The sequence below is a fragment of the Colius striatus genome, chromosome 9 (genome assembly GCF_028858725.1).
Source record: "Colius striatus isolate bColStr4 chromosome 9, bColStr4.1.hap1, whole genome shotgun sequence".
Classification (NCBI taxonomy): Eukaryota; Metazoa; Chordata; class Aves; order Coliiformes; family Coliidae; genus Colius; species Colius striatus.
The window spans coordinates 26,738,226-26,758,966 of NC_084767.1; the positions used below are offsets into that span (position 1 = coordinate 26,738,226).

General features: G+C 38.8%; 1 protein-coding gene across 5 annotated transcripts in view; it reads left to right on the forward strand.

Annotated features, from left to right (window-relative positions):
- KANSL1L (KAT8 regulatory NSL complex subunit 1 like) overlaps positions 1 to 20,741 on the forward strand; it is a 66,985-nt gene that overhangs the window by 4,939 nt on the left and 41,305 nt on the right. For 4 of the 5 annotated variants that reach the window (XR_009819264.1, XR_009819266.1, XR_009819267.1 and 1 more), the window contains exons 2-3: positions 1,942 to 3,062; positions 17,461 to 17,602. Coding sequence is in view for 1 of the 5 variants with exons in the window: in XM_062002527.1 (XP_061858511.1) it covers positions 1,972 to 3,062; positions 17,461 to 17,602 (1,233 nt within the window). In the remaining 4 variants the exon portion in view is untranslated. The remainder of the gene's footprint in view (positions 1 to 1,941; positions 3,063 to 17,460; positions 17,603 to 20,741) is intronic. The other variant, XR_009819265.1, reaches the window with a different exon arrangement.

Consider the following 20,741-nt stretch of genomic DNA (forward strand, 5'->3'; position numbering starts at 1 on the left):
CCATATGCTGAGATTGGGAGCGGAGAGTGGGGCAAGACATAGGTGTCTGAATACATGCTCCTTTGCATTTAAATGTTCTTGTACCTGCTAGCTGTTGCAAGAATGGAAACACACAAAGCCGTGAGTTAGCCAGGTGCCAAGAGCCTTGTCAAATCACTGGAGCCTTTGCAATCTGGAGCTCTAGTTCTTACCAGTGCTTTTCCATGTACAGTCCTAGTAATGGAACTCGTACTGAATGGCTGTCCTCTGGGGATGATTTTGTGTTGAAGTCCTTTATAGTCTGAAGTTACCGGCTCATTGATAAATGTTTAAAATCCTGTGGATTTTTATAGTATTGTTTAGGATTAGCAATAGGACCAGTCAACATGGTCCCTGTGATGCTGTGAATAGGTGTTGTACAGAGATGAAAACCTTATGGTTGAAGTACATATGGACCAAAGAAAGGTGAATAAAGTATATGGAGAGTGTTAGGACAGTACTGGAGAATGTCATTTTTTATATTTTTCTTTGTGTTTTGAGGAGAAAATATTTAGACTGGTTCTTTTCAACTTCTTAGGTTTCCATGTCAGCCTTTAATGTTTGCGCCTTGGGCGTAAATCCTGTAGTTACAAACAAGCTAAGGCTTCAGGCCGGGAGTTTGTTTTGCTTAAGTTCTATACGTGGCAATCTCAGAATCATTGACCCCTTTTATGGGATCTGTGCATTAAAAGTTGCTGTGCTCAGGAGTTGCTGTGGAGATCAAAGAAACTGAAGATATTAAAAGGAGGACAGTTGAAATGCTGCTTAAGTAGTACACTGGTTAAACATAGAATTTACTGTGAAATTACTGTGCTACACTCACTTTTGTTACTACTCTTTTGTTTCTGGTTTTGTCTCTAGCTTCTTAATGAAGAACTGATAGTAGCTTATCTTTCAGGCTTCTGTAGGCCATGTTCAAGTAAGTCTTTCATTGGGCTTATTTAACCATCTCCTAAAGAAACCTGAAAGTACTATGTAAGGCCGTGATTCCTTTTCTATAGACAGTGGAATACATACAGTATGACAAGTGGTGAAGGTTGGCACTGGTCTTTTAATCCCAAAGTATGGTAACTCTTTGTATAAGATATGGCAAGGCACAGGCAAGAGGGCTGGTGAAGGAAAACTGTCCTAACTCAAATTGTTATCGAAGAGTATGTTTAAACTTACAGTTCTCTCTTTTTAAAAGCATTAGTGTTGATTGATTGCTAAAGTATATTTGTGAGAATATATATTAATTTATCAAACGCTTTCTTTATATTTACATTAAATCTATTACTCCCAATAGTGTCTCTGACTTTATTTTAGAGTGTTTCATCATGTGGTAGGTATTGTGCTTTGCCAAACTTCTGATAGGTAGCTGCCTAGCTACTATTTCTGTGGTAGTGTTGACATTGACTCATTTAAGTGTAAAAAAGAAATAAAGTAAAGAGAAAACAAATGCAACTCAGAAAGAAACTTATTAAAGTAAAATCCATCCAGAGTTCTGGAGTGGGAATATGTAGATGTGCATCTGTATGTGTGCATGTAGGTATATATGCTCTCCTACAGCTATTTTAAAATGCATCCATCCAGTCATATGGCTTATGGTCATGTTTCTCAGTTGGGCAAGGTGAGATGACAGTCTTGAACTTCATGAGTCTTATTTCTCAGACTGATAGGATCTGAAATGCAATGAGGTATGAACACTTACTCCCCTGAGAGGTAAAGGCTTTCATTGCATATGGAGCAACCTCTGAACGAAATAAAAAACAGTCTTCTAATTGACTTGGGAAGGAGCATAGTCTGTGTTCTTTAAATAATATCCTTTTTTATGGAATCTTTGAATAATGTTGAAATGGTAAAGAATTAAATATGTGACAGAGTTGTTGTATTTGTACTGTGTCGTGAAAATACGAAAATTTACATGGCCCATGTTATTTTCAGGTTTGCTGTAAACTACCTACCATAGCTATAATGACACCAGCCCTCAGAGAGGCAGCAACAAAAGGTCATGGTATCCACTTGTCACCTTCTTTGTCCTCTAGAGCTATGGAGTCTGATACAGCTTTGTGCATGGAAAATTCCAGAGCGGTGGAAGAGAAGATAAAAGAGGACTCCATCGCACAGATTACTTGCTCAGTCCTGGGGTTCCCCACTACTGAGCCCAGCCTCAGGAATGATATCTTCAGTGTGCAGCGTTTTGGTTCTCCACCATCTTCCAAGCACTATCAGTCTGTCTTGTTAATGAGTACAAATTCTGCATTTAACAACAAAACCAGTAAGCAAATGAAAGCAGGAGAACTCAGCTGCTCCAAGATGAGGAATTCATTACATAATGGAGCTGACACGTCATTCGGTCAGATTAGTCGTTCGGAACCTGAGGAACAGGTCAAAGGGGAAATGTTTTCAGAGACCACATCTCTGAGTTTGGCAGAAACACAGAGACTTCCGGATTCAAATGTAACTGAATCCAATAATGCAGAAGAAATGCAGCTTTTAAATGGTAAATGGTACAAGAAGAATGGTTTCTTGGGTAGGGCTTTGGAAGTCTGCACTGAAAGAATAAAAGGGGATTTATTACACCAAATTCTTCACGGGCCTTCGGAAGGGATTTTGAGCTGCACCCCGGAGGAGGTGTATGCTCGAGTACTCCGGTGTGTCTCTAAGCAACAAATGGAAATCAGTCGTGCCAAAAGAACTCAGAAACGTTTACAAATGCTCCTGGCCAAGCATGTTATCAAACACTGTGATCAGCAGCTGAAATGCTTTGTGAAACATCAGCTACAAAGAATGAAGGTTTTCCATGAGCCAACCAGATTTTTGAGCAGTAGCTCCCTCAGGTGTGCCGACAGTTGGCCAGAAAACAATGCAACTACTTTGGAGAGTAGTTTGAGTACAGACACACAGAACAGAGTTAGCGTTGCACCAGGTGAAATCCAAGGCTTTGCACTTTCTACTGGAGGGCTGCTGTCTCGTGTGCAGAAGGATTTGGACTCTGATGCAACGTGTAGCAGCTCAGATGAAGATGGTGAGGATCAGACTGTAAGAACAACTGTGGAGGAAGCGTAAGTATTAAATTCCTGCTAGACTCATATGCTTCATGCTTATAAATCAAGACAGAAGGGTCTAAACCTGCAGATTCCTTCTTGTGTGAGTAATCTCACTCAACAGATAATCCTCTTGAAATCAGCAGGACTGCCTCTGTGAGCTAGGTTTGGCAGGGGACGGACAGAAAGTAAGAACTCCTAATTGCAGCATTTAAGGAACAGTTATTTTACTAGACTGTAGAGAGCTAGGGTTTTATTGCACTCTTATCAGTTTGCATTACATCATACTGCTAATTATTCAATACTCAGATGATGCTGTAAATCAAATAGTGTTAGCAATAGTGTAGATTATATTTTTGGCTGCTATGAAAAGAATTGTAATTTTATGCTGGAGTTATTAAGAATTAGTCAGTATTAGTATCCTGAAATCCGCTATGGTGTGATAAAGAGTAAAAATGACCATCTGATGCAGGTGTCAAGCCATCCAGTATTTGTGCATTGTATATTGAAAAAGTTTGGTTCTTTGAATTACCATTTTAAAAAAGTTAAATTACTTCCTGAAGTTGTTCTGCTACTGTGAATGAAGCTAGCAGTGATGTTTTTATTGTTGGTGTTTTTGTCAAGAAGAATCAGAGGGAAATTAATATTGTTACCTAATACTGTCTAATTGTCTAATTGACAGGCATCCTATCAGTACAAATTACTGTAGCTTTGGAAATCAGTGATGGATAAGAAAAGTAGATAGTAAAATTGTTCCTTGATGGTGGTACATCTTTTTTCTTTCTTCTTTTTTTTCTTTTTTTTTTTTTTTCCCCCCATCTGGCTATATTATTAACACAATCTCTTTGGCCAAGAAATTTTAGAAGGCAGTGAAAGGACGGATACTTAACTTTTCCTACATCTTGAGATATCAGACTATGTTTTAAAATGTAAGGATGTGATAGTCAGGACAGTGATAATGTGGAACAGAGCTTGACACAAACACAGCAGCTTTAATAGGAACTTCATAGCACCTATACATCTAGCACATGAGGTTTTGTGTTTCCTGATCTCATATGCTCTGCTGGTAGGGAGTGTCAAGAAAGCGTTATGAGTAGTGCTGGTGTTTCAGGAAAAAGAAAAAATCTATGTGTTTTGGTCGGTTTCTTGTAAAGCATAACATTCAGAGGAAATCAAGGGAGCTTCATCTTAAATTGGACAAGCGCTTTGCTCTGTGTTTATAGCTTCAGTTGGGGAAGTATCAGCATAGCGTGGTTGTATCAAATCACTACTGTGTTTCATTACGCTCTGTGAGCCTGTAAGAGAAAAAGTGGAAAGTAAAAAGAAGTTTTCATTTTCTTTTAGATATTGTTAGGGTGCTAAATACTGTACTAAAGTCCAACCAAAGCATAATAACTTGCCAAGTAAGTGAAGATCACCTTAAATACTTGAGTTTGCAAAGGAATTATTATCATTTTGAAGTATTTTAATGAAAAAAACAGCATTTTTGTCTCTTCCCAGTGTAGGAGAATCCACATTCTTCTCTTAGCTGATATGTTTGAACTTCTGAGTAATAGCTCTGCCTATGCGTTTCTTATCTTGTGATTGCATGAACTGAAAAAGACAAGCTGATGAGAAACTGGGAGATGAGAACATGGGCCAAGTTTCTGTGCAAAGATTTTCTTTCTTCTTGTCAAGGATAGTTGAGTTTCTAACTCAGTCTGCCAGTCCTTTACCTTTATTTCTTCTTGTGGCTTTTGAATTCCTTATCTTTTCACTTTAGTCTTGCTTAGTTTGTTTTGTGGCACTGATGAAGAAATCCACAGGGGATTATTAAGTACAAAGACATAACCTTTGGCTCAGGAAATCCCCAAGCTGCTGTTGCTGGCAGCTGAGGGAGTATTTTGGAGAAGCACTACTCCCTCCGTGGCTGTCCTGCTGTAAGACTCTCGCCTTGGCCACTGCATAAAGGCAGGAGACTCGGTAAGTTATCTATACTTTGACTCCGTGCAAACTTTTAGTTGTGGGCTTTCTTTTTTCCTCACTTCTTGATGTTCTAACTGGTGAACATCAGTCAAGCAGCAGTAGTGTCAAGGTTGGCAGTGTGCATTAGATTAGCTAAGGCCTTGCTGCATTGGCAGTGCTAGAATCAATCATTGGTGTTCAAACAGTAAATTGTGCCAGCAAGCTCACAGTTAACATACTACCTGATTTAAAAACACTCTTGGCTGTGTGTGTACACTGAAGCAATGCTTGAATTAACATTGCAGTGGAGACAGGCAGTCTCTTACTTCAATTTGTCATTATCCACAGCTTCAAATGGTTTTATTAATTTCTTCAGCTTCCCTAAGATTTGTCTCTGTGGCTAAAAGGCCGCACTTTTTCAAAGTGACAAGATAAATCAGTTATTCACCAGTGTAGACGCCCCTGAGCTGTACTGCTTTGAGACCGTTTGCATTGCCTTTAACCTTGACAAAAGAAACAAAGTTAGCATCCATTTTAGTTTATCCTAAGTGGGTTTACATTCTTTGAAATGGCTTTCTGTCCTAAGGAATTGACTAGTGCTTTCCAGAAGTAATGTGAATGTGTGGGTGAGAGAACACTAATTTCCTCACTTGGGACATCTCTTTCATTGTGAAGACTTTTACTGACCCTGAATTACTCTTCCTCTGTGATATTCTTCATAGTACTTAACTATAGATATAAGGTTCTATTAATGCAGTGATGAATGGGAAAAATATTTTGGTTTTGCCTATATCACAGTAAACTGATTACATTTAACTTGAGGGTGTAATCATGCCAGTGGCTGGTAGTTGTCATGACGCCAATACATTTTATCCCTTTTTGGGGGGAGGAGGTGTCAATCCAATGTGCAAGGGGAGAGGAGCTTGCAGTTACTGTGTTTACCTTAGAACAGTCTGTTTCCCATCAGGAGGAAGAAGTTGATTCTGGCTCTAGTTCTTCATGGTAGGAAAAAACCTGGAGCTATTTTTATCATTTTCAACCTGTTCATTCTCATTATCTTGTAAAGAGTTTTGCCCAATGAATCTTGACATAAACTCTTCCAAACTGTTTCTCAATACTTTGTGTTTCAAGTAAGATTGTCTTTATCCATCTATTTCAATATCCTTGTTGTTTACTTGCAAGTAGCTGTTATAAGATATTTAGACTATTGTTCATCCCTTGTGCATTACAGAGACACATTCCTCGAGAAGAAATATACTTGCTCTGCTGGTGAAGGCAATTCTAGTTGACAATTCACAGTACTTATTGAACTTCCCTAGTTCCTAGAGTAATTGGAAAGCCTCATCCCATTTCAAGAGCTTAATCAAAACACATTTGGTCTTTTGAGCATTTACTAAAAAGAAATGTGAAAAACCTCTCAGGAATTTCAGGCTCTTTCAGGAATTTTGTCATTTTGCTGTGAGCATCAGCTCATGAATGTCTTAACCTGTCAGTTTTTATGGAAGTTTTCTTAGGCAAAGCACCACATTACAGTAATTTGTAGTTAATTCTAGTACTGTTCTAGCCTTTGGGTGTAGGAAGTTCCTGAGACATTACACAGGAGATATGGTACTGTTTCTCTCTGGTTTCTCAGAGGTAGATGTTAGGTACAATTCACTTAGCAACCAAAGTTGGGCAAGGATGCTCAAGGAGGGCATCACAAAGCCTGACCATAAATAATTCCTTATTATCTGTAGAGTGTGGTCAGCAGGTCAAGGGAGGTTCTTCTCCCCCTCTACTCTGCCCTGGTGAGGCCTCATCTGGAGTTCTGTGTGCAGTTCTGGGCTCCTCAGCTCAAGAGGGACAGGGAACTGCTGGAGAGAGTCCAGCACAGGGCCACCAAGATGATCAGGGGACTGGAACATCTTTCATACAAGGAAAGGCTGCGGGAACTGGGGCTGTTTAGTCTGGAGAAGAGGAGATTGAGGGGTGATCTTATTAACATCTATAAATATCTAAAGGGTGGGTGTCAGGAGCTTGGGACATCCCTTTTTTCTATAGTAGATAGTAACAGGACAAGGGTTAATGGGATGAAGCTGGAACACAAAAAGTTCCACTTAAACATAAGAAAAAACTATTTCACTGTGAGGGTTGTGAAGTCTCCTTCCTTGGAAGTCTTCAGGACCTGCCTGGACATGTTCCTATGTGACCTGATCTAAGTGAACCTGCTTCTGCAGGGTGGTTGGACTAGACGATCTCTAAAGGTCTCTTCCAGCCCCTACCATTTTATGATTCTATGAAATAGTAACGACTTTCCAACAAGGTGAATTGGCGGAGAATGTGAAATCAAAGCTTTTTCAACAGCACAGCTCTGCTTTGGGAGCTATGCAGTGTATCCTTACAGACCAACTCTACATCCTTACTCATGTATTTTGCATGTATTCCTGAGGTGGATAGAATGGTTGTTTACAATGTACCACAAAGAAGTCCGTTGCTGAGGTGATTATTTGGGAAACCTTTAAAGTTGCAGGGTACAGAAATTTTCTTCTGCATGTGCTATGTGCATCATCTTCCAGAATAAAAAGATATATCTTCGAAGGCACATCCATTCAATAGTAATTATGTACGTAATTGATTGGAGAGAAAAGCTGCTTACAATATTTTTTTTTTCTGTAAAATAAGTAGCATCGTCTACTGATGAAAAGTCCTGTGTTCTGTTTCCACAGTTATCCTTCCCTCATCTGAATACAGTCCTTTTGCATAATTTGGTGAGATTTTATTTTTTCTGAAATATTTTCATGCTTTTCCTCTGATTTTTGAAAGACATGTTTTACTGATTATTCTCCAACAACCTCAAGCCTGATGAAGAAGCACTGTTACATTTTTCCATGCCCACAAGGTTTATTGTGCTAGGAAACTTTTATAATGAATGTGCTGATATAGTAAATCATTCTTTCTTTTTTTTTCCCCCCCTTAGATTGATAGTTGGAAGACGACTAAGCAAAGAAAATACTATGACTAGTATCTCCAGATCTAATCTGTTTGTTCTAGATAATTTTCTATTTTTCCTACCAGTTTTTCCCATGGCTAATTGAACAACATTAGTGCAGTTCTGTAGGCCTCACTACAGAAGTTAATGCTAAAGGGCTGGGGTTTGTTGGCTGTCTTCGAACCCCAATATAAGGGGAAGCTGTTTGGTTTAGCAAGATCAGCTCCCAATTTTCCAATCAGAGCTGTAATTTTGCTTCATACCTGATACAGGAACTGAATTCTGGTCTTGGGAAGGGGAGAGAGTCTGCCAGGACTAAAAGCTGCTCTCCATTTTGCTTAAGCATAAAACCCCAATTGTTTCAAGTTTTAAAGACCATTTTAGTTTGCAAGTCTACAAAATGGTTTTTTGCACAGAACATTAATATGAGGGCTTTTGCATAAGTGTGAATTCATAGGTGCTAGTAATATGCTGATTTTGAAATGTTTTATATGTTGCTTTTCATTAATTCCATTGTCTCAGTTTTGGCTCCTGTCAGTAGGATGTGGGAGGAGAACGAAGGAAAAGACAGCTTTATGTTATCTTTTGTCTCCACTCCAGGGATACATGTATTATTCCAGAACATGTTCAGCCTCACTTGATAGGACTGCCATACGATGGATTTACAACTTCTTTAGGGTCTCATGTACAGATACTGTTTTTCTTTAGAGGACACATAGACAGCAATAATAACTTGCTCTTGAGCAAGATCTTCTTACAATAGCAGAATAGCAGGATCCTGATTTCTAACCTGTAATTACATTAATATTTTTGAAGCTGCTGAAGGGTGTTAATGAACAGCAGGAGGTTTCACATGTTGTAACCTGCAAGGGAATCTCAGAACTGGGAATGTCAAAGCTTTTGAGCTAGTTGGGTGTTGAATATATATTAAATAATAACTTGGCATTACTCTTCTGAATGACAGTTTAATGCACAGTCAACATAGTATAGTAAAATAGAAAATCTGATAATCAGACACATGTGTGTGCATGATAACCTTGCATGCTTAGTTAAATGGTAGACAAGAAGAGTTTAGTGCTTAATGACAACTGCTGATTGATCAGTGTTTTATGGCTAGCTTTTTTCTTTTGCTAAGCTGTGAACTATGTTTGGTTTAATTAAAAGATTTGTTTACAAACAACAATGAACTATCATTGCCCTCACTTATAAAGTGAGGGCAGCATTATTTCATTTTATAGATAACATTAATTTCATGAGAGACGACTTCAAAGGGATACATCCAGTGCCTTTGAAAATCAATGTATGTGGGCCCCTGATACAGGAAATCATTTAAATGCTTTCCTTTTCATGTGAAATAAAAAGGATGAATAAAGATTCCGAAAATAAGAATGCTCTCCAGTAACGGAGTTTCATTCATACTGCTAAATATGGGTTCGGAATGTAACTTTAGATGTTGGGTTTAAATATATTGACCTGTGCTCTGTTTTATTGCTGAAATAGCTGTAAATTATTTTCTTTTCATCCAACACTTTATCTAGCTTTTTTGGATGAGAAAAAGTTTTCTGTGGGGGAATTTAATAAATCTATTTAATTTTCAATTGAGAAACTTAAAAAAACCCTCAAAACTTAATTTCCGTATTTGAATATATTGTGTTACAAACTCCACTTACTTTCAGCCCATGGGGACAGACTGAGCAGCAGTAAAACTCAGTGAAACTCCATGCCGAACTCCTACAACACCCAAACCAAGATTACAACTGTTCCAACCTATGTTCGTTACACTCTCCACCCCATGTCCCTGCAGACTGGATTGTGGGATTTAACCTCATGACAAGCTCCATCCCTGCCCTGCAAAGCAGACAGCCAAGTGCTGTTTGATTACTCCTCCACTGCTTAATCAGACCATGCTTACAGCAGCTTTGAGGGGCCAAAGGACTGGTTTTCTGACGGACCAGGCTGTCCTGTGTCCCCAGGGCAGGTGCCAGGCTCCCTACTGGGGCAGCGCTGCTAGAGACTCATCCCAAGCCACTGGGATTTCACACTGCTGGAGAGGGTCCAGGCTTCAGGGCTTGAAGCGAGACCTGTCCCAGCTCTGCCCAACTGCTCTCCCACCCAGAGGAGAGCTCTGGGATCCTTCTAGCTGTCCTGTTAGCCTGTTCCCCACAGCAGACCACACATGTGGTGGGCACCCTGCTAACACCACCTTCACTTCAGTGAGGGGCAGCAGGTGGTGGAGGTCAGTGTGTGGTGGTACCTTTGCTGCTGCTTATCAGTTCTTGCCCAATTACTCTGCTGTGGGCGTCCCCAGCAGCCACGGCCCTTTCTGAGTTTCCTCCCAGTCCCTGTCCTGTCACTTTTTTTTCAGTCCAGTCCAGGGCTGAAGTGTCTCTGTTACCAGAAACCTGATGATTTCCAGTCCATCTGACACGCAAGTTCTGGATCAACTGTTAGGTGTATACTAAAGTCTCAAAAAAAACCCCTTTATATCCATTTTTGTGTTGAAATCTGATACTCTGTAGGCTAGAATTAAATTGGTTAGACATTAGTTAATTCAACTTTGACGTTGCATGAGTACTATCCCCACCTATTTTCTGTATGCATATATGTACAAATTTTAGGACCAACGTCAGTGGCTAGACAGCATTGATAGGCTGCTTCTATGCTGTAGTAATGTTCCATTTGCACGTATCTTTAAAGGAATGTATTGTAAGCTTTATGTTGAGCATGGAATCCAGACATAGCACCACTTTACTGATCTCTTTTTCAAGGGTGGTTGTGTAATACTTAGGGACTTTCTAGGCCTATGTTCCTAGTGTTTTGTTGTTAGCCTATTGATGTTGTGCCATTTCAAAGGCAAGAAAAGAAGCTTGTTTCCAGGCAGCTCTGGGGTTCCTTTAATTTCTTTCATTGCATGTTAGCACTACCTGCTTCTTTGCTCAATGTTGGTCTGATCTACAGCATGCTGAGGTTTAGGGGAAGCAGCTGGGGTGCTGGAGGAGCCAAGAGAATATTTAAAATTCATTTTAAAGTGTTTTTAACCAGAGGCATTAGCAGATAAGCATTTTACAGTGTTTTGGTTTTTTTTAAAAGAGGAAATGATGCTGGTTGTTTACCTCTTGCAGGTTTTTACTTTTGGGCAGTTAATATTCTAACCAACTGCACCTCCACCAACCAATTTGGCCTTTTGTCATTAACAACTCTAACGAATTAGGTAAATGGAATTTAAGATGGAAAGCATCTACCAAGTTGTGATGCTAGACATTGAACAAATTCAACACTGTAACAGACAATGCTGCTTTGAGAGGCTGAATTTTTAATTTCTTTTATTGAGCCCTAAATTGAGTTAATAATTCAGTGCAAGTGTTCAATTTCTCGTATAAAACCTGTAGCAACAATGTGAGTCTTTGCTGGAACCTTGCATCAGGCAAGTACTGGCTGTGGCATCTCATCAGTTTGGAAAATGTGATGTCTCAGTTGAGGGAGCATGTGGAGCTCCAGTGTGAAATTCTTACGAATTTTCTCTTTTGCTAGAGTATCCAAGCACTGAGACTTTCCCTTTCCGTATTTTCAATTTTCTTTAACTACCTTTTTTTTTTCCTGAATATTGTTTTTCCTCTTCTGCCCTTCCCATGGGACCAGGTGTGGGTGCCAGAAATAGTTGTAACAAATGGTTGCAAATGTCAGTAGATGCTAGAGACAGCTGTTAACCCACCCGTTCTGAATCTGTGCAATATTTCAGAGGAAAATCTCTGACAGGTAAAATTTCTGTTAAACACCAAGAAAGATAGCAACCCCAGAGGCTCCAGAAGAATAACCCAATTGCAGATCTTCACAGAGATTGCAGTATAGTTTTGAATAGCAGAGACTTTCCCCTAATTGTTGAGAGGTTTTTTTTCCATAGCATAACTTGTTTTGGTCCTCGTTGTCACTGAACAGCAGCAAATTGCTCTCTTCAGTTAGTCTGCAGCAAGTGCTCCTGAATGGCCTGAGCAAAAGCTGACACTGAACTGTCAAGAGTAAATAGAGTTTTGTTGTCTAGCATTGATCGGATATGATACCAGAGAATGATATTTTTTGCAGTTTGTTTTGGTAGTCTTAGCACTCTGGAGAAGAGATAAAGCACTTGCCGTGTTTTTTAATTATGGGGTTATTAAGGGTTTAACAGTTAACTGATCCAGGGGAATTAATACTTCAACAGCAACTGAATTTAGTTCATTCTGAAAACAAAGATTAAGTAGGTGTACTGGAAGAATTAGTCCTTGAGAAAGCATTTATGGGTCATTTCATAGTTAGACATGTTTGTTCAGCCGTTGCAAGTGTTGGAGATTTTTGTTGGAAGTGGGCATTTTTATCTTGTAAGTAAAATGTAGATAAGGTTACCTGAATACATGCAGTACGTATCTGAATTGACTTGATTCAAATGTTTCATAGGTAGTTTCTTATTTACTGTCAAATGTCTGCAGAGAGCAGAAAAAAAAGGACACTTTGAATTCCACCAGTGTGTTGACAGAAGGTATCAGAAGCCCTGCACTCACCTGAATGGCTTGCAAGAAAATGCTTGTGTTCAGGCCAACTGTTTTTTGAGCATTGCCATGTTATGTAGTCACAGGAAAACTGACTGTAATACAGATGTAAAATTAGGGACAGCTCAGGAAGGTTTGCAGTCCTAGGGGAATCCCCACCATGCTGATGTGCTGTTGAACGTTTGTGAGAATGCCATGTGATGAATATGGCATTTAAAATTAATTTTAAAGTATTTTTAACAAAAGGCATTTGCAGATAAGCATTTTACAGTGTTTTGTTTTTTTTTTTTTTAAAGAGGAAATGACGCTGGTTGTTTACCTCTTTATTTTTTTACCTAATTATTATAAAAATTGTTTTGTATTTTTGTACAACTAAGTGAGCTTCCCGAGAGAGTTGACAGTTGCACAGTTTTTTCCAGTGTGTTAAGTCTCATGAATTTCATTGTGAATCATATGATATCTAGATGGGATTCAGAGATATGAAGAACTTTGTGATTTTTTGCTTTTCAGTTTCCAGAGTTGAGTCCTTCATCAAAATGATAACATTTTTGCTGTTGTTTTCAGTGACTGCCACCAGGGAAGGTGATTAGCTCTTTATCCTGAGGGTAAACAGTCTGTAGTTTATGAACTGCTTCTTGCTGCCAAATACTTTACTGTGGCATGACTGGCAATGGGCCTCTGATAACCCAGGAGTTCCCTGCAAGGGGAGGAGATGAACCAGCAGGAAACTGAATGGAAATGTGAGGGAATATAACAACTGCCATTCTTGTATTTAATGCAGAATTTTGGAACTGGAGAAGTTTCTCCCACCCATGCTATTTGGATACCATGCTCTCTGACTTGCTCATGTTTAAGAATATTGTAACTTGGAAGTGCTAGTGTTCTTTGAAACAAACTTTTTGGAAGGGGAATGTGTTTTGAGTTGCCAAACAATGTTTTGGAGTTTTGATGTGGATCTGTTGCAAGCATGCTCCTTTCCTGTTCAGTAGGAAGCATCCTGTCATTGTCCCTCCAGGCATGTCATGGTACGGGCATGTTAGTTGTTCTCGCTGGGAATTAGGAAGCTGGAGGCCTTCAGTTTCCATTTAATTTTTAAGATATAAGATGCTTGTGGAGAATCTTGCCTACGGCACAGGGCTGCATGCTGTAAAATGCTCTTTAGTGCATTCACCATACCTATTTGAATGAACATTTCAGGATTCTTACTATCAGTCTCCTTAGTTTCTCCTTAATTATTTATTAATTACTTTTCAGACTTCTTGTTTTGTTTACTTATTAAAATAGATATAAACATTTTAGATTCCACCCCTTCTCATCTCCTCTAAATGGAAAAAAAACCTCATGCACAAAACCCAGACAATAGTATATGCGTAACATGGCACGCATATGTTGGTTAGCAATTCCTCTTTCCACATGGTTAGGTTTCCTGGGTTTGTTTTTTGGAACAGATTGATCTTAGCTATTGAGAAAACATAAATTTCACCCACAGTATAATGGAGGCACTGGAAATATTTCTCATAGTCCAGTTGCACTCTGCAGTGGTAGTTTGATTACATAAAAGCATGGTTTATTCTCAGTCTCTTTTGGGAAAGATGTGAGTGTTGTGGGGTTCATCCTAATACATCACAGCTAAAAACTTCGTTCCATTCAAGCAATAGTACTGACTATAATAACAATATATTGTTCAGTGGTCTTCACTTGCCTCTTGGGACTCAGCAAAAGCAAATAGCTTTGAAATGCTTATAGTACCTCTGCTGATGCTGGCTGTCCCCAGCTGAATTCTTTGCTATACTCTCGAGTGACACATTACAGCCTGAATGTCTGCTTCCTACTTATATTTTTGGTCATACTTTGGCTGTCTTGCATTTGTTTCTTGTGCTCCTTGTGGCCTGTTTGTTCTTCTGCATTCCTTTCTTTATTCTCTTACAAGTCATGCAGGATTGGCCTGCTGCAGTTCGGTCAAAACCAGGGAAATGACAGCCAGTATCTCACATAGAAACAAATTTTGCCTGTAATGCAATTCCAACATGTTTTCCTGGGGAAATTCAATTGAGATGTTTTATTCATACAAAGTCAGTATTGCTCTATTCTCTTCCAATTCTGATAGTCCTGGATGAATGCAAGAGGTCATCTGCAGATTTAGAGTCATTGCAAGAGCAGTAGGTTTATATGTAAGTTTACTAGTTCTCTGTACTAGAAGTACTGCACATTAGAACTTTTGCAGACATAACATGGTTTATATTGAGTTGCCAGCAGAAGAACAAATTTTAAATTCCTGTGGAGGATATATGACATTGGAGTTGACAGCACAGAAAGCAAGGGAAGATACTTGCAAAAGGAGCACACGGGAACCGGGACAGACAGAAACTTTTTTTTTCTTGTCTCATTTCCAACAGAGAACCAGAGCAGGAGTTTGTACTTCAGCACCTGCTCTAACTTCCTCCTTTAGTGACAAGCCTGGTTATTTTTGTAGTTCTTTGTCGTTGATTTGTGGGTTTTTTTCCTTTCCTGAATTTGCGATATTAATGAGTTCACTGGTGCCACCTTGAAACAGCTTTCTTTCCATCGTGAATGTTACACTGTACTCTGTAACATTCCAGGAACAGATTTATAGAATGGAGGGGGGTTTGTGTTTATTTTATTTTACTTTATTTATTTTATTTTTTTTATTGTAGTAGTAGGTTATTGTTTGTCACTTGAGCGACCATACTGCTTTGCTGCTAATGGCTCACTTCAAGAGTGTGGGGCTAGCTTATAGCGATTTTATCTTCCTCTGAAGAGTTAAAAGGTTTGCCAAGTAGTTTGTAGAGAAATAGGCTTAGAAGCAAAGATGGTAAATAAATAATGCAAGATCAAACAAATACAAGTGAAAGTGATGGGAACAGAATTCATCACTGCTCTCGCTTCCTATACCATAAATGTGATTTCACGCTCGCCTTGCAGTGAGCTTCCTGCACTTTCCCTTGTGGCAACACAGAGGTGTGTCCCCATCTGTCTGCAAGACATCCATCAGAACTTGAAAAGGGATCTAGACTTGCTTTATGCACGCTGCCTCTGAAGTTAAAATTAACCATGAGCAACTTTGTGACATGTCACCATGTAGGTGCCCTTGTGCTTGTTAAGGCACTGGACACAGGGCATCCTGGGCTGGCAGGAGAGAGAAATTAGAATTGCTTCTTTTGCTGTAAGCCTAAAAAGTTTGGTGGAAACTTCCTTACAGAGGAGCCTAAGGACATAGTCATTATAGCGTAATTAAATCCTGTTACTTTCATTATATAGTAATCTTTAAAGCTTTAATAAATACTTGCAGAATGTTTTAGAATTAAGCAAAATATACATATTTAACAATGAATACAATTAATTTAAAATTTAGTACTGCATTTAAGAAGAAAATCTACAAATACGTTTTTCAAAAATAACTTGTGATGGAACTTTGCAGAGGATCTTTTAAATCTGTAAGACAGTAGTATACAGAGAATGTTACTTGTTTGTCTCCAGGTTACAGAATTTAACTGTTCTTCTGTTAACCACTATGGTTTGGTATTGATTAGGAATTCCCTCACTGCCATGCTGATTTGTACAGTGGATGTGACGTGAGGCTGCTTCTTTCTCAGCTGTGTAGGCCTGTTTTTTTCTCATTTGCTGACCCCCTTCTCCTAGATCTATTTGAGGATAGCTCACCTTTCTCCCTAAACTGTTGCATCTAGCTTGGAAGGTAATTCTGTCAGTGTGATTGATTTTCTTTCACCTGGGCTTTGGTATTATAATGTCCTGATTTGTGGGATTTTGTTGTTTGTTTGATCATTTGCCTTTTTGAGAAAGGAGCAGAAATAAACACTTCAACACTCCTGTTGTTTTTTCTGGTTACCCTCTTTATTCCTATTTAACTTTTTTTGTTAAAATGATTAACTGGAGGATTTGTTACAGCCTCATTAATCAACTCTTTCTTAGGACTAGCTTTTTGCCATCCCAGGGTCCTGAGACAAATCCTAATTATTCCAGCACCTCTTTTCCCTGAAAACTGTATTTTATGATTTCCAGAAGCAAAAATGTGTGAAAGCTGTCAATCCCAGATAAGTTCTTGCAAGAAAAAGCATAAGTAACCAAAGCTATTTACTGTGTGCTGGTGATAATGGGAAAACAAAGAGAAATAAAAAGGGGTTGTAGAAAAATTCGTATTTACAAGATTACTTCTTATGACTTTTTTTCCTAGGACGGATGCCTAATAGATGCCTCTGTAGGTGCCTAATAGCATCTAAATGTAAACAATTTGTTATGGTATACGTTTATAGACTTGAGTTTTTTTCGGATGTTAATCCACTTGTTTGCCTAGCATGTAGAGTCTGCAGACAGAACATTTTTTTCTGTCTAATTTCATGTATTCATTTTGTCTGTATAGGAGAGAGAGTAAGCTGATTGTAAATTACACAAGCAGATAATGTATCATAGAATCCCAGAATGGAAGGAATTGGAAGGGACTTCTACAGATGATCTAGTCCAACCTCCTGCTCAAGCAGGTCAGCCTAGATCAGGTCACACAGGAAGATGTCCAGGCAGGTTTTGAGAGACTCCACAACCTCCCTGAGCAGCCTGTGCAAGGACTCCCTCACCTTCACAGCAAAGAAGTTTCTCCTCATGTTCAAGTGGAACTTCTTGTGTTCCAACTTGTACATATTACCCTTTATCCTGTCCCTGGGTGCTACAGAAAAAAGACTCACCACATCCTCTCCATCTCTGGGTTTTATAATACAGAATTCAAAACAAGCTTAACCTGGAAATAGCCAGTGAACATTGATCATACTGGTTTGGGCAAGGTCTGTAGTTACAGAAATAAGTTGATGTGAAATTGCATGGGTATTATCAGATATCTTCTGAAAGCAACTGAGATGCTTGCGACATGAATCAGAGCAGCTGTCAAAAATGTTCTTGTGCAAATGTGGTTATCTTTATTTTTGGACTAACAAGCATTTTGTCTTCACAGCAGCTATACTTCTGAATGGAAGTGGCTTGCAGACAGAGCTAGAATTGGCAGCCGTTGGACATGGCTTCAAGCCCAGATCTCAGAACTAGAATACAAAATCCAACAACTAACTGACCTTCACAGGCAGATACGAGCCACCAAGGTATTGTCTGTAAGCCCATAAATGGGCTTTTCAAATAATCTTTTGACAGTGTTTCTTGTAATATGCATTTATTTGGTTCTTTCTTCTTGTTTGTTTTGCCCTAGAGTTCTTGTATCTGCATAGGTTTTGCATGCAAAGGCTAATGAGAAAGACATCACGAGCTAAAAAGTGTTGTACCCTAGAGGCATCAGTACAGGACTGGGAGCTGGGAGCTCTTACCTTCCAAACTGTAGTAGTGACTTTGTTAGTGACTTTGAGGGGCTCAACAAAAGGTACTGCGTTTATTGCAGTATTTTTCCCTCTGCAGAAGAGACAGGATTTGGTTTGCAGATGGGGTGGCTGATTATTCATTTTTGTCTTGTGGGGTTTCAGAGTGGGGTATTTTGTTATTTACGGTGTATGTTTATTCTGAGGATTAGCTAGTTAATGTTTGTACAGCACTTTGAACAGGTCAAGGATTAATTATTACTAAAATTCCAATGTGTGTAACTCATGGACTAGTTTTTGTAAATCAACTGGCTAGACAGTGGGAAAGTTACATTCCTAAAACATTAATCATACATCTGTCAATTAATGGGCTTCCCAGGTCATGTGCAAGAGGCCAAAACCTGTGATAAATCTGGTGGTGTGATAGTGATAGGTTTTAGAAGATTACTCTTTGACTCTACATTGATAAGGTTTGTGTAGATTGTCTGATATCTGCTGGGGTTGGATAAGTACAGATGAAGAGGAGCCAGAAGATTCTTTAGGCTTATGTGGCTGAACGTGAGTCTTAGAGAGAGTTGAAAAGAAGAGGGAAATCACCCAGAGAGCATTTCCCTCTGATCACACTAAGAAAAATCTCCCCTCCTCTTTTTGCCCTCAAGCCCTTCTTTTTGTATCCAGCTTTGTCTCTCCCACTCACAACTTTTCACTAGTCAGGATTTTTATTTTTAAATAATTGAAGAGCCTTTGTTTGAGTGTCTGTCCTGTCTCGATGGCCACAGAAGTGAAAGGAGATTTTGTGAAGAGTGAGAATGTCAGTATTGTTGTGTTGTCCTAAATGATAGGTACCAGCACACTGTTACACCAAAAGCTATTGGCCTTTAGGGTGGCATGAATCTCATAAGCTGCAGAAGATAGTGAAATGAATAACAGAAAAATGGGAGAAAGAACATTCCTTTAGTCATGCATTTTCTTTGCATTAGATGGAGTGTTGGCTTGGAGCCTAGTCATCTTCCTTGTGAAGATCTTTAGTTACATTCCTTTTTGCAAATTTTATGCCACTTTTACCAGTGGTGGTATTCAGTATTTGGCATTGTGTCCCATAGTGAAAGTAGACATGTATTTTCTTTTTCTGTGTTTTTTTGTATACATGTTTGTAGTACGCCAGTGCAGCAGCTATGGAAGGACAAGTGGGCTGATAGAAGAGCTCTTTGTTTTCATTTAGTAGCTGCAAAGTAGTTACACGATATCACTAGAATTTGTATGCTGTGTTTAATGTTTTTTCGTGTGTTTTGAGTGGGGAAAAAAATGTGATTCATAGCCAATGAACAATGATTTCAAGCAAAACATCACTCAACACAATAGGAAGGGAGATGGTTATTTTGTGGGCACTTTCCTAGCCTACTACATTGTGTCTTCTCTTTCTCAGTGCACTAAGAAGTAGCAGCTCTGGATCTTTGAGGGTCCTTCATTGTTAAAAAATCCATATATATGCAAAACAAAACAATTCCTTTTAAGGGAGGAGGAAGGCAAGAAGAGTTTATTGCAAAAACCTTGGGTTTATCATTCCCATGTAGCCAGTATTAGTCTTCTTTACTCTTGCTCTTCTGTGCATATTCCATCTCTCCCTTTTCATACAGTCTGTGTCAATTTTCTCCTTATTTTCTGCTTTCCTCTTTCCATGCTTGGTTCCACAACTTAAAAAATTTAATTCCAGTGCAAGTTGGATGGGATGGGGATATGTGTCCATCTTTTCTTGTGTCTTCCTATTCCTCTGATTTGAGAATTTGTGTTTTAAGATGTTTTTTAGTTATTTTTTCACTCTTTCTATGGTCCTGAGCTGTGATTCTCTCACTAAAAAGATGTAAATATTCTGAATTCTGCAAGAGTCTAAAGCTGTTGAGCTAGCTTGTCCTCTGTCGTAGCACACAAAAATTAGATCTATACTTCATTTTCCTTGAACATACTACCTACTTTGGAGCTGCTCTCAGTCTGTAGACTGTAGTATGATACTGTCTGGGTTTATATCCATTTGCTATACATGGAAATGCACAGACGTTTGACTACTACTTGACAAGGACTGTGGAAAATCTAGTGCTTGATGGAAATTCAGAATCTTTGTGTCTCTTTTGTGCATTAAAGCAAGTTTTCCACCTGCATTTGGTTTTAGAGAACATCTTTGCTCTGAGGTTTGAATTTATAACAAAAACGGGGGAATAAGTTAGACACACACGAGAACAGGGAGAACTTTATGTTTTCTCCTGTTCTCCCTTTTGAAGTTTCTTTCAGACTTGCTTCCCTGTTTTAAGGCAAGGTTCTGCTGAGGCAGGAGTCAAGTTTTGAGTTAAACTACAGGATCCTTAATTTTCCACAACACCAGTCTAGGTGAAGTCTGTCTTGTTTAAAGAAGTAATATAGGAGTACCTTTTATTCACATAGTGACAATCTGCCTTGGTTTTAGTGGAATATTCTTGATAGAGAGAAAAAATTGAGACAATGTAATTGAATGGTTCTGTTCTTTCAATACCTTCTTGACATTTGAGTGCTTAACAGAAAGTAAGTCCTTTCCTTTTCTCTTTGGAAAAAGCTGACAGAAATTTGATAGCCTTTTCTGAGTATTAAATTTACTTGCTGAAGATAATGGTGAATTAAGGGACTATTTGAGAAACTGAGTTTGACTGTTACAAAGTTATTTTTCTATTATTACTTTGCTTAATGTTTTTAGTTTGTTCAGCCAACTGAGATTTTACCTGGGATTGTGTTTGACACTTTTATTTTTCTAATCTGTCATGTGGAAAATACAATGGGAATATTCTTTTCCTAGTTCATTTATGAAACTCTTGTTATTTCTCTGCCATATAAAGCTATATTATCATAGATAGTGTTCTAGATGATAGACCACATCTGATACCACATTTATGCAGATTGTCTTCAA